Source organism: Atta cephalotes (genome assembly GCF_000143395.1).
Source record: "Atta cephalotes unplaced genomic scaffold scaffold00013, whole genome shotgun sequence".
In the NCBI taxonomy this organism is placed as follows: Eukaryota; Metazoa; Arthropoda; class Insecta; order Hymenoptera; family Formicidae; genus Atta; species Atta cephalotes.
In genome coordinates this window covers 5,857,070-5,869,569 of record NW_012130077.1, presented here as the reverse complement: position 1 = coordinate 5,869,569, position 12,500 = coordinate 5,857,070, and the positions used below count along the sequence as shown (strand labels likewise).

The 12,500-nt window shown below is 28.9% G+C and overlaps 1 protein-coding gene across 1 annotated transcript in view; it reads left to right on the top strand.

Annotated features, from left to right (window-relative positions):
- Positions 1 to 1,221: 1,221 nt before the first annotated feature.
- Positions 1,222 to 12,500, top strand: part of LOC105617635 (protein transport protein Sec23A) — an 11,676-nt gene continuing 397 nt past the window's right edge. The window contains exons 1-9 of the mRNA XM_012199190.1: positions 1,222 to 1,500; positions 3,171 to 3,257; positions 5,195 to 5,441; positions 5,518 to 5,767; positions 6,011 to 6,658; positions 7,825 to 7,978; positions 8,103 to 8,254; positions 9,479 to 9,653; positions 10,791 to 11,012. Of these exons, the coding sequence (XP_012054580.1) occupies positions 1,222 to 1,500; positions 3,171 to 3,257; positions 5,195 to 5,441; positions 5,518 to 5,767; positions 6,011 to 6,658; positions 7,825 to 7,978; positions 8,103 to 8,254; positions 9,479 to 9,653; positions 10,791 to 11,012 (2,214 nt within the window). The remainder of the gene's footprint in view (positions 1,501 to 3,170; positions 3,258 to 5,194; positions 5,442 to 5,517; positions 5,768 to 6,010; positions 6,659 to 7,824; positions 7,979 to 8,102; positions 8,255 to 9,478; positions 9,654 to 10,790; positions 11,013 to 12,500) is intronic.

The following is a 12,500-nucleotide window of genomic DNA, read 5'->3' as shown; positions in this document are numbered from 1 at the left end:
ATTCTTTTGGTTCATCCAATCAACATTTCTGGAAGAATATCAATAGCAGCGAGCACTCGCTCGACTATTGAATCCGCTGAATGCAGCTATTGAGAAACCATGCACTGAAATACACAGTTTCTGATAGGTTGAAATTCCTAAGCCGGACACAATGACTACGTTTACACGCCGATGAAACTGTTTTAGTAAAAACCGTTTTAGTTAAAACTGGTGTCTATTTACGTATTTTACCTCCACTAAAAATAAAGTAGCTTTATAAAACTTGATACGAAACCTGAGACGAAGTATCCTTTATCATTTCTTAATCTTAACATCGAAAGTTGGTAACATCGAATTTTGATACTTTAAACCGATTGAAGATTTTACACAGCTTTCTTAAAAACGGTTTAATAATGCTTCAGAAACTTGTTTCAGAAAAAGATTTATTAAAATGTTTTTATTAAAATTTTAATAGCATCTGTATTAATGGACGTTTACAAAACAACAAAAAATCCAGTGGCACACAATGCTTGTCCTGCTAGATTGCTAGCTGAATTAGAATCTTGTCACCGTATTGGCCACTGTATTGCTGTCAGTATATTTTTCGCAGTCGATATTTTTCGCATTAAGTGCATTCACATGCAAGCGTCAAGTATCAAGCAGCGAAAATTAGCAATCAATCAGCTGGTAACCGACGATACTGGATACGGATAGTGGAAAATATTTTTCACACCACTGTAAAAATCGTTGATTGCTTCCGTTGCTTGGAGCTTCACGCTTGCATGTGAATGCACTTTAAAAGTTTTTGTATATGCCATTAGCTTATTGGCTTTAGCGATCTAGGTGTAGTATAGACATCTGTGGTTTGTACACGCGGAAGACGTAGTACGCATGCGTTTAATCTTCCAAGTGACGTGGCTGTAGTGTTTGAGAGAAATATTATTTTTTAATAAAATTCTATGTAATCTCTTGTTAACAGTATTTTAAGGGAATTGTATTAGTGAATATAATAGTTGTAACTAATTTGTATTTTTCGTATGCAGAAATAATCGTAAGTATTTATTTAAATCTGTTACTAAACTATTATTATATAAATATTGATTTTTCAATATTTATTTCCCAAACTTCATTATTTTATATTTCTATATTACAAAATAGACAATTATATAGAAAAAAAGAAATTAATTTTAAAAGATGAAATAAATAATTTGTATTAAAAAATAAATTGTATCTTGCAGTATTATGACGACATATGAAGATTTTATTCAACAAAACGAAGATCGCGACGGAGTGCGATTCACATGGAATGTGTGGCCCTCATCACGTATCGATGCTACCAGACTGGTTGTTCCGTTGGGTACTTTGTACCAACCAATTAAAGAACGACCAAATCTTCCAGCAATTCAATATGATCCAGTTTTATGTACAAGATCTACTTGCAGAGCTATTTTAAATCCATTGTGTCAAGTGGATTATCGTGCAAAGCTATGGGTCTGCAATTTTTGCTTTCAAAGAAATCCTGTAAGAAAAGAAATTTACATTTTACTTTTAATGTGGGCTGTATTGTTTTCAATTATATATTAAACCATATCAATAAGTAAAATTTAATAATGTGTATTAATTGCTTAATTAGAAAATATATTCAGACAGCAAATTTATAAAGAGATTCTCAAAAGTATCTGCTATATATTTTGTCATCATTAAAAAGGTTTGTTATCATTAAAAAGGCTGTATGTTCGGTCAGAATTTGGAATATACAGTAGAAATATATTTTTTTATATTGGAATATAGAGTATTGACGGAAATATAACAAATTTTATTAACAGAATATGACTGCAAAGAATCTGTAGAAATCATACTGTAGAATCATATTTGTAAATATGAAAAGTTTGATATATTTGCGATATAGAAATAGAATAAAATAAACATTTACATATATGAATTCTGCTTAATTTCTGCTATCATGTTAGCAGACTTTGCTGCTAAAATAGTAGCTTTTAGTGTTATAATAATAATTTAACATTTTTTTAATTAACTAAACATTTTTTTAAATTCTATTAGTTTAACGAGATAAATATTTAATTTTTACCTTGATGAAATATAGTATTAGTAATAACAATTTAATTTGTAAAAGAATTCTGCACTAATTATATGGCAAATTGGATCTGGTGAGACGAGTTGATTTTTACATAGCTTATAATAAACAAAAAATGTTATAGCCATGTCTCAAAATTTACGAATACCTTAGGAAGAAAGTTTTCAAAAAATTAAGTAAAAAAGTTATTTGTGAAGAAGTTATTTTTATTTCAAGTAATTTTTGAGATTTATGTGAGTTAAATATGACGATCTCTTGTCCATAAATAAAGTATATAAAGTATATAAATCATATATAAAGTAATATTAGAAAGCGCATACTTTAGCATTTAAATGTCCGTTTAAACATAATCCATAATTAGCTGTACTTATTATTTCACAAACTGTTGCTTAAATTAAAAATTCACAAATGACTTTTGTACTTAATTTTTTGGAAACTTTCTTACTGTAATTCGCAAATTTCGGGACACCTTGTATACATATGATTCAAATAATGGCAGAGAAAGCAATTGTTGTAAAATTCTTCAATATAATTTAGATCCATAAGAAAAGCAAAGACTAATTATATGAGAAAATTTTATAACAGTTGCAAAACTGCTTTCTTTGTTAGCTAATAGATAGATAGTTCTTGAGCTATGGTATATCAAAGATACTCTGTGGGCTCAAATTTTACACTTTTGAATTTTACATTATAGTTCAAGAACTATATTATTGAACGTTGTGTCTATCTTGTTGTGATATCTTTTGTTTACTGCATTATAAACTGCATTACATATGAAAATTGATTTCCCTTATTGAGACTCAGTTTTCCATATAACTAGTCTTAAGATTTACTAATCATATTTCTAAGTGGTCTTAAGTCTTAATCAGTGATGTTGGTCAATAGTCAACTTGTATATATGATTAAGGTTAAAATCTGTTCTACATAACAGTGTAATCAGTCATAATCAATTATTTCATATTCAACTGTGATTGGTTAATTTCTTATGACTTACGACTCTTGTTGGATAGGCATAAGATACTGATTAAGACTTTTGATTACGGATTATCAATTGTTGAACCACATTATATACTCATACATCTTTGTATGTTTTTAGTTTCCACCACAGTATGCTGCAATTTCAGAACAACACCAGCCTGCAGAACTTATCCCAATGTTTTCAACAATTGAGTATACAATAATGGTAGGAACATACAATAATGAATTATAAATAAGATAGAGACAAAAGTTTTTATTAGTTTCCTTTATAAGAAATAAAAGATATAAAGTAAGAATATTTATTTATTTTTGCTAAAAATTAATTTAATTATTATTTGGTTTATAGTATGTGTGATGTGTGTGTTACTTTCCTAAATTATATATTTTTTTATCAATACATATTTCATTTAATTTCATTTGAGTGCGAGCGTGGCGTAGTGGCAATGCATGAGACTGCTATGCCAGAGATTCCAGGCAGAACCGAAAAATTTTTCGAATGCTCGTAGCTCTTCTCGGAAACTTTTTTACTGTAATTGAAGGTAATGGCAAATCACTGAATGTATCTTTGCCAAGAGAACTTCTCTAACAAAAATAGTCGTTTGGAATCGTTAAACAGTAGGTCTCATATGACTGTGTACAATCAGCGTGCGCACCACAGGCATATGAGAGAAGTCGCCACTCTCGGCCACAAGCAATAGGACTGAGATGATGATTTCATTTAATAATTTGAAATAATTTAAAAGGAGTATTATATAGAATTTCTTCGTAAGTGTTATTCCTTTTCGTCTCATAAATTATCGGAGATATTAGACCTAATGAATATAGTATTAAATTAAATGGTTCTAACTTTATTGTAAGCACAATGATCACTAAAAAAGATTATCCATAATAGAGAATGGAGAGATATATACATAACTTTTGCACGATAAAGTAAAAATTTTGATGTAATAGAAGTTGTAGCGTCCATTATTCTAATGAATACAAAGATGTAAGATGTAATAAAATTATTTTACACATTGTTTCGATTTAAAGTTTTGTAGGCAACTATTACTTTTTTAATTTCGGTCCTATGTAGTCCTATGTGGCCAATTTCCGACTCGCATTGACGATTGACCTGTAACATGTTGGCATCCTGATCATAAATTAATCGTCAATATGAGAATCCAATGTTGGCTGTACTATAGGTCGAAACTGAAAAGGCAATAGTCTCGTTAAATTTTAAATCAAAATAATTTGTACAATTTGTAAAATAATTTTTTTATAACATACATTGTTGTATTCGTTAGAACAGAGATGATGATTTCATTTAACGTTACAATTTCTTTTATATCGAAATATTTTCTTCATTTTACAAAAATTATGCATATTTCTCCGATCTCTAATAAGAGTAAATTTTCTAAGTAATCACTGCTTGTAATAGAGTTTAATTAAAACTATTTAATTTAATATTATATTTATTAGGTCTATCTCTGTTAAACTAGCCGCACAGGATGCTTTTTTTCTTACTGGATTTCTAGTACTTCTAGATGGAAGTGACAGCACTACAGCCAATACAAAATTGGTAGCAAAATTGGCTAGAAAGCAGGAAAAATAGTATTGTATGTCGCCGGCTTTAGTTTATTAGATAAAAAAAGGTGGCCGTTTATATAGGGGAACTTCCTCTATTTAGTAAGGAAATCAACTTTTATTACAGAATTAATTATATATAATAAAATTATATTATGTTATATAATTAATTATATAACATAATATAATTTTATGATTATGTACATATAAAATTATAATCAATTTTGTAATAAATTTGTAAAATTGAATTATTAGCATCATGATAGTTAAAAGATAATTTTTTATAATAGATTTCCAAAACTAGAAGGAAAATCTAGATGCCATGAAAAATATATTGAATGTTGAACATATATATTTATGATTGTATAATTTGCAGTTTTTTGTCTCCTACCGAGAGTATCTGGAGACACTGGTAGTCTCGGCGCTAAGGCACGCGCAGCGACACTACCATGGTTGATTTGACTTCAATTTTTATGTATATAATTTATTATCTATGTTTGTCAAACTGAAGTTACGTTTTAAATTAAATTTTACCATATCTTATACATGCATATAATGTATACATATTATGTTTAGCGTGCCCAATGTTTACCACCTATATTTCTACTTGTTGTGGATACTTGCCTGGATGATGAAGAATTAGGAGCACTTAAAGATTCATTACAAATGTCATTATCTTTACTTCCATCTAATGCCCTCATTGGTCTTATTACATTTGGTAAAATGGTTCAAGTTCATGAATTGGGATGTGACGGTTGCAGTAAAAGTTATGTATTTCGTGGCACAAAAGATCTTCAACCAAAACAAGTTCAAGATATGTTAGGTAATAGCTAAACTTTAAATTATTTATTCTAAGTTGTCGCATTTTAATTATATATAATTTATTTTGTATTTGATAGGTATTGGTAGACCAATTCCAGGACAAAATCCAAATCAGCCAAGAGGATCTGGTGTACAACCATTACCACCTGCTAATCGTTTTTTACAACCGGTACACAAATGTGACATGAGTTTAACAGATCTTTTGGGAGAGTTACAACGTGATCCTTGGCCTGTTGGACCAGGAAAACGTTCATTACGGTCTACAGGCGTGGCATTGGCAGTTGCCACAGGTCTTTTAGAAGCTAGTTATGCAAATACTGGTGCTAGGTATTTATACATTATAATAAATATAGAGTGAATCAAAGTCGAAGAAAATTATCGACTGCACATGTTATAATAAAAATAAAAAATAATAAAAATAAAAAATAAATTAGATAGATGAAGTCGATAATTTTCTCATAGGGTAAAAAACTAATTCAATGACTCTGGTTTCATCATGTATATTGTCTATATTTATATCATACATTAATATTATATATAGTTAATTCTATCAAATCTAATCTGTTTCAGGATTATGTTATTTGTTGGCGGACCATGTTCTCAAGGACCTGGCCAAGTAGTAACTGATGATTTGCGACAACCGATTAGATCACATCATGATATACAAAAAGATAACGCTAAGCATATGAAAAAGGCAACTAAGCATTATGATGCACTTGCATCACGCGCTGCAACTAATGGTCATATAATAGATATTTATTCTTGTGCCCTTGATCAAACTGGTTTGTTAGAAATGCGTCAATGTTGTAATTCTACTGGTGGTCACATGGTAATGGGAGATTCATTTAATTCTTCTTTATTTAAACAAACTTTTCAACGAGTATTTGCTAAAGATGGTAAATACCTGAAAATGGCATTTAATGCCACTTTAGAAGTAAAAACATCTCGGGAAATTAAAGTTTCTGGAGCAATTGGGCCTTGTGTATCATTAGGAGTAAAAGGATCTAGTGTTGGAGAGCAAGAAGTAGGTTTAGGTGGTACTTGTCAATGGAAATTTTGTTCGTTAACACCATCTACAACAACAGCATTATTCTTTGAAGTCGTAAATCAACATACAGCTCCGATTCCGCAAGGTGGAAGAGGATGTATGCAATTTATTACTCAATATCAACATAGTAGTGGACAAAGAAGAATCAGAGTTACTACTGTTGCAAGGAAGTAAGTATTTCTTTCTATTTTTCAATATATACGTAATGACAATTAAGTTCCCAGACTAAAGCAATGTAAAAACATACTCGAAGAATGCCTTAAAAAAACGCTTCTTCCTGAATCGTTTTAAGTTTTCTTGTTACAATCGTGTTAGATTGATGATACATCTTTAAATCCTTGTTTCTTTCATTGCAATTGTTAATACTCTTGAGTAGTCTCAGCCATATTGAATCGCGATGTTAAGCGAGAAATAATACGTTGATTTTTCTCGCATGCCATTTATACATAAAGAGAATTTGGATGAAATAAAATGTTGAGATCGCTTTAAAACACTTGTAAAAATAGACCGAGAAAGTATCTTTATCATTCCTGATTAGTCAATAAAAAAAGATCATGAAATGGAAATAAGCTACGCGTGCGTATTAAATAAAAACTAATAAACGAATTTTATGTGCCTTTTTTTGACTATTTATTGACTGTCAGGGGAGGTAGCTTCAGTACATTTTTACGAGTATTTTAAAGCGATCTCGTTATTTCGTTTAATCGAAATTCTCTTTATTTACAAATAGTAGGCAAGAAAAATCATTGTGTCATTTCTTGTGATTTCTTCATGATGTCACGATTCAATGTGATCGCAGCGATTAATCAGGAGCCTTAATTTAAGGCTATATTCTATAAAGGAAGTAAAAAAAAGTTAGTTGCTACATCAGATGAGTAGAATGAATGGATTAACATGGAGATCTCTCATTTCTCTGAGATAATCAAAAAATGCGTTGAAACGTTTTGCAGAAGAAACCAGGATCTTTTTTTCTTAAGCTCAATCTTAATGCAATAAACTTGAGTAATCAAGAGAATTGATCGCCCGAGTTCATCGCGTTGGATCTGAGTTTAAGGAAATGGATATGTCATCAATCCAGTACATTATGATGAGAGAATTAAAAGCGAATTCGGAATGAAGCATTTTCTCGGGCATCATTCAATCATTGTAAAAGTGAAAGCTGATGTAAATGTGAAAGCTAAGGTGGACTATATATATGTTATATGATGGTATTAACATTTTCGATTTTTTTTTCTGCTTTTATGGCCTCAGTCCAAGAACTTAATTATCAATACCATGTATATTACATGATAATTTATAGATATTTAATATTTCTAGAATATATTTTGAATTACAGTTGGGCAGATGCATCATCATCATTGCATCATATAAGTGCTGGATTTGATCAAGAAGCAGCAGCTGTTCTCATGTCGCGTTTGGCCGTATTCAGAGCAGAAAGTGATGATGGTCCAGATGTTTTAAGATGGGTCGATCGAATGCTGATTAGACTTGTTAGTAGTTTCTTAATAAAATTGTGAAAAATTACATACAATTATAATGTTCTTAAATGGCATATAATTTTGTAATTATATATTCTTTTATATTTTTTAAGAAATAAAACATTTATTTTTGCAGTGTCAGAAGTTTGGAGAATATGCAAAAGATGATCCAAATAGCTTTAGATTAGCACAAAATTTTTCTATGTATCCACAATTTATGTATCACTTGCGCAGATCCCAATTTTTACAAGTATTCAATAATTCACCAGATGAAACCAGCTTTTATAGGTAAGAATATTTTTAATTTTTATGAAATGTATATGTATTTCTTACTTTTTATGCATATGATACTTAAAATTTATTAATAAATTTAGATTTCTATTAAGGACTCGGACCAAAAAATTTTGATAATCTGAGGCTAAATCCAACTTTTTATTCCAGTTTTTTTTTACTGTAACCGTAAAGGTTACGGTTTGGATTTTTATTTTTTACTTAAAGTTTTTACTTACAGTTTATATTTATAATATATGAATATTAATTATTGTAGTTTAAAAATAAATAACTGAAGTATTTTTTGAATAAATCTTTTTCGTTCCTTTTGGTTTTCGGTAATTATATACGTGTAATTATCGTTATTGCTAAAAGAACTAGAACTGAAAGTAGGGTAGTCTCGAACCATAATCATAACTGATCCGAAATTTCATTCCGAAATATAATTTCGGTTCGACTCTTTGAATTTTTCTTTTCTGCATTGATTGACACATGTCTATGCATACGCATAGACATAATTATAAGGCTGTACTTCTCTCCTTTTCATTCTTACACTAAAAATGAAAATAAAAAAATCTCTAAAGATCTTGACGTATTATCATAATCAAGTCAAGATAATAATTGTGAACAACATTTAAAAGTTTCTTTAATAAAAGATTTCATTAATCGAACACAATGGATAATGTTGATATACTGGCGGTATAAATTTCTAGTTTTATAACTAAAAAAGTATGTAATGAAAAATGCTTTCGTTATAGAATGTTTCGAAAAGTTCTCAAGCCATAAGAATATAAAAAATGTGGGGGTTTTTATTTAAAAAAAAATTGATGTAACCTTGGTCATGCCATCCAAGGTCAAATTAATAAGCTCAATAAATAGATCTTAAACTCTACAACTTTTATCTGAAACATTTTTCCAATAAACCAATACTTTCTAAGATAATCAAGTTGTAAGAACGCATATGTTTATGATATATATGATTGATAATTAATGATCAAATTCTCTTGTATAGAGGCAGAATGGATTAAACTGAATAAGAAAGTCCTCTATCGCGTTTTACAATTTTCGCAATGATTAACGAGATATTAATTTTTAAAGATGAATAAGCTTCGCTGAATAAGCGAGTTAATTTTGAAAATTACAAAATGATAGAGGATTTTGTTACTCGGTTTCTCCTCTATTCAAGAATTTAATCATTAGATTATTAGAATGTACTTACATATATTTTTTGATATGTTTCAGGCATATGCTTATGCGTGAAAATGTAGCCGATTCTTTAGTTATGATCCAACCAGTTTTATATAGTTATGGATTTAATGGTCCTCCAGAGGCTGTATTGTTAGATACATCATCTATTCAACCTGATAGAATTCTGTTGATGGATACATTTTTTCAGATACTTATATTTCATGGAGAGGTAAATAGAATAAATTAATAAATTAAGATCCTTGTTCACTAATAGCACCTCAGATTATGATGTCAAAAGCGAAAAAAATAGATTAGTGTTCCACAATCACCGCAAGTTCTTTTAAGAGCGGATTCTTTTGAAATATTCTAATATGAAAATTCTAATACGAAAATATCGAAGTTAACGGTTTTTAAATTATTAAAAAAGTATTAAAGTCGGAGTTGACATTTCGCGAGCTTCAGGCATAATGATATGACAAATGTAAAAGTGCTCCACGAAGGCCTTATCAGCAACTTCAAGATTATCAAACAATAATATTTGTATTAAGAAAATTTTCTTGCTTTTATATATGAAATTTATTTGTACATTACGTATGCATAACTAATATTGAAATATATATATATATGAAGTAAAAAGTATTAATTCAATAACGAGATATTACAAGTGGAGAGACATTATTAATGTTATTTGTCATTCTATCCTTGTTTTATCTAATAAACAACGAAGATAGAAGAAGAATGCATTATATATATGTCAAAATAAATTCATAACAATGTTCATTTGCTTCATATAGTAATTATCTTTATTATAATATCAGTAGATGAACTATTTTTGAACATAATAGATTAATAAACATAGTAGATTAATAACTATTTTGAACAAGTATATTAAAGCCGTTATACGCTGATTTAATTTGTTTAAAAGTATAAAATGCAAGTCGAATCAAAATATAGATTTTAGTTGAAAGCACAATAAAATATATTGAACATTTCATTAATTCATTTTTACATTTATATTAAACATATTTTTATGCTAATTTGTAATACGATAGCTTTAATGTGCGTCTTGAATGTATCCAATCGAATTCGCTACGATTACGTATTAGATAATGGTCATGAAAAATTCTCCATTCGTCTGAAAAATTCTTAAAAACTCTTATCGTCTGGAAAAACCTTAAAAAATCAGGGAGTTTCAAAATTTACTTTCTGTTCCCTGTAAATTTATATATTTTGTAAAAAATTCATGCCAAAAATTTTTTTGCACATGCATACAGAACTGCGCAATTGTGTATATTTTAATTAACTGTATATAAAACTTGTTAACAAAGCAAATTTTTGTAATGTTTTAAAATTTATATTTTTATAGACTATTGCACAGTGGCGACAATTGAAATATCAAGATTTACCAGAATACGAAAATTTTCGACAGTTATTAGCAGCACCTGTTGATGATGCTGCTGATACATTAGCTGTTAGATTTCCTGCGCCGAGATATATTGACACGGAGCAAGGTGGTTCTCAAGCTAGATTTTTATTAAGCAAAGTCAACCCAAGTCAAACACATAATAATATGTATGCTTATGGTGCGGTAAGTAAATATATACACACTACTCAACAAAATTTAGGGAACACTTTCAAACACGTTAAAAATTGGGCAATATTCAGAACACCGTAACTCAGTGAAAAATCACAGACAAAAAATTAAAAAAGCATTTTAAAGATTGAAATCTCTACTTTCGAAATCTATATTTGAAATCTATAATTGAAATTTCAATATGACTGATACTTTATGGAGTTATACGGACACAAATGGATATCCGATGGAAATTCAAAAATTTTTCATAAACTTTAGGCTAGAGGTCTATGGTGTGAGGTAAAAAATTACACGAAAATGCGGTTTATAGCAGTCGAAAGAGTGAATCTTCACCTTTAATTTGTTTTTTTTATTGAACGTTGTACGATTTTTTCCACCGAATTATTGAACGTTAAAACAGAAGATTATTTTTGTTTTAACGTTCAATAATTCGATAGCACAGTGCGCGCACATGCATAAATACATCGAATATTTTGTATTTCTGTATATATTTATGTAATTATAGATATTAATATTAAAAAATTATGCCTTAGGATGGTCTTTGCTTTTCGGTTTTTTGAATTCTTTCGGTTCATCCATTAGAATATTCCAATCCACAAAAAAATTCTATAAAACTTTAGCTCGATATCAGCAATCTACCCCTTACATTAAACATTTGTTCCGTTATACTATGAACATTGGTTTTTACAGCATATTTTTCATAAAAATTGGTCTACAAGACTTTTCCTTTTTTTAATATACGTATCTGGCTTTTCTGCATCATTCAAAATTTCATACGTTTTATTTAAGCAATTATTAATATCTGAAAAATAAAAATCATCTTAATCTTCGCTAATCTTTGTATTTATTAAATGTAATTTTTTATTTATTGAAAGTAATTTTTTTATAATACTGTAAATGCCATTTTTTTATAAACATCTTATAAGTAGGGAACTTAAAATTGGACAAAGTTTGAGACAGGTAACTTTTTGTAAATAAAATTTAATCGAATAAAATGAAAAAATATATAATAAGTACGACAAATATAAAATACATATAAAGTGAAAAAATTGGTAAATAATTTAAAATTTGTCGTAAACATGGATTTAGTATAAATTTCATACTTACGTGCGGACTGAGATTTTCATGCATAAAAGTTAATTTTTAGACATAAATAAATCAAATTGTCGATTCTTTGATTGCCTATATAGATACAATTATAATCTTTTGTGATGAAAATCAAATACATTTTAACATATTTAACATATTTAAGAAAATTTCAATTTTTTTTTAATCATCCATATGTTACGTATATATATATATATATATAATATACATATTTTCGGTATAAAAATAGATGATAGAAAAATTATACATATACGTTACTTACACACACACACACACACACACACACACACACACACACACACACACACACACACACACACACACACACACACACACACAACGAGAGAGAGAGAGAGAGAGAGAGAGAGAGAGAGA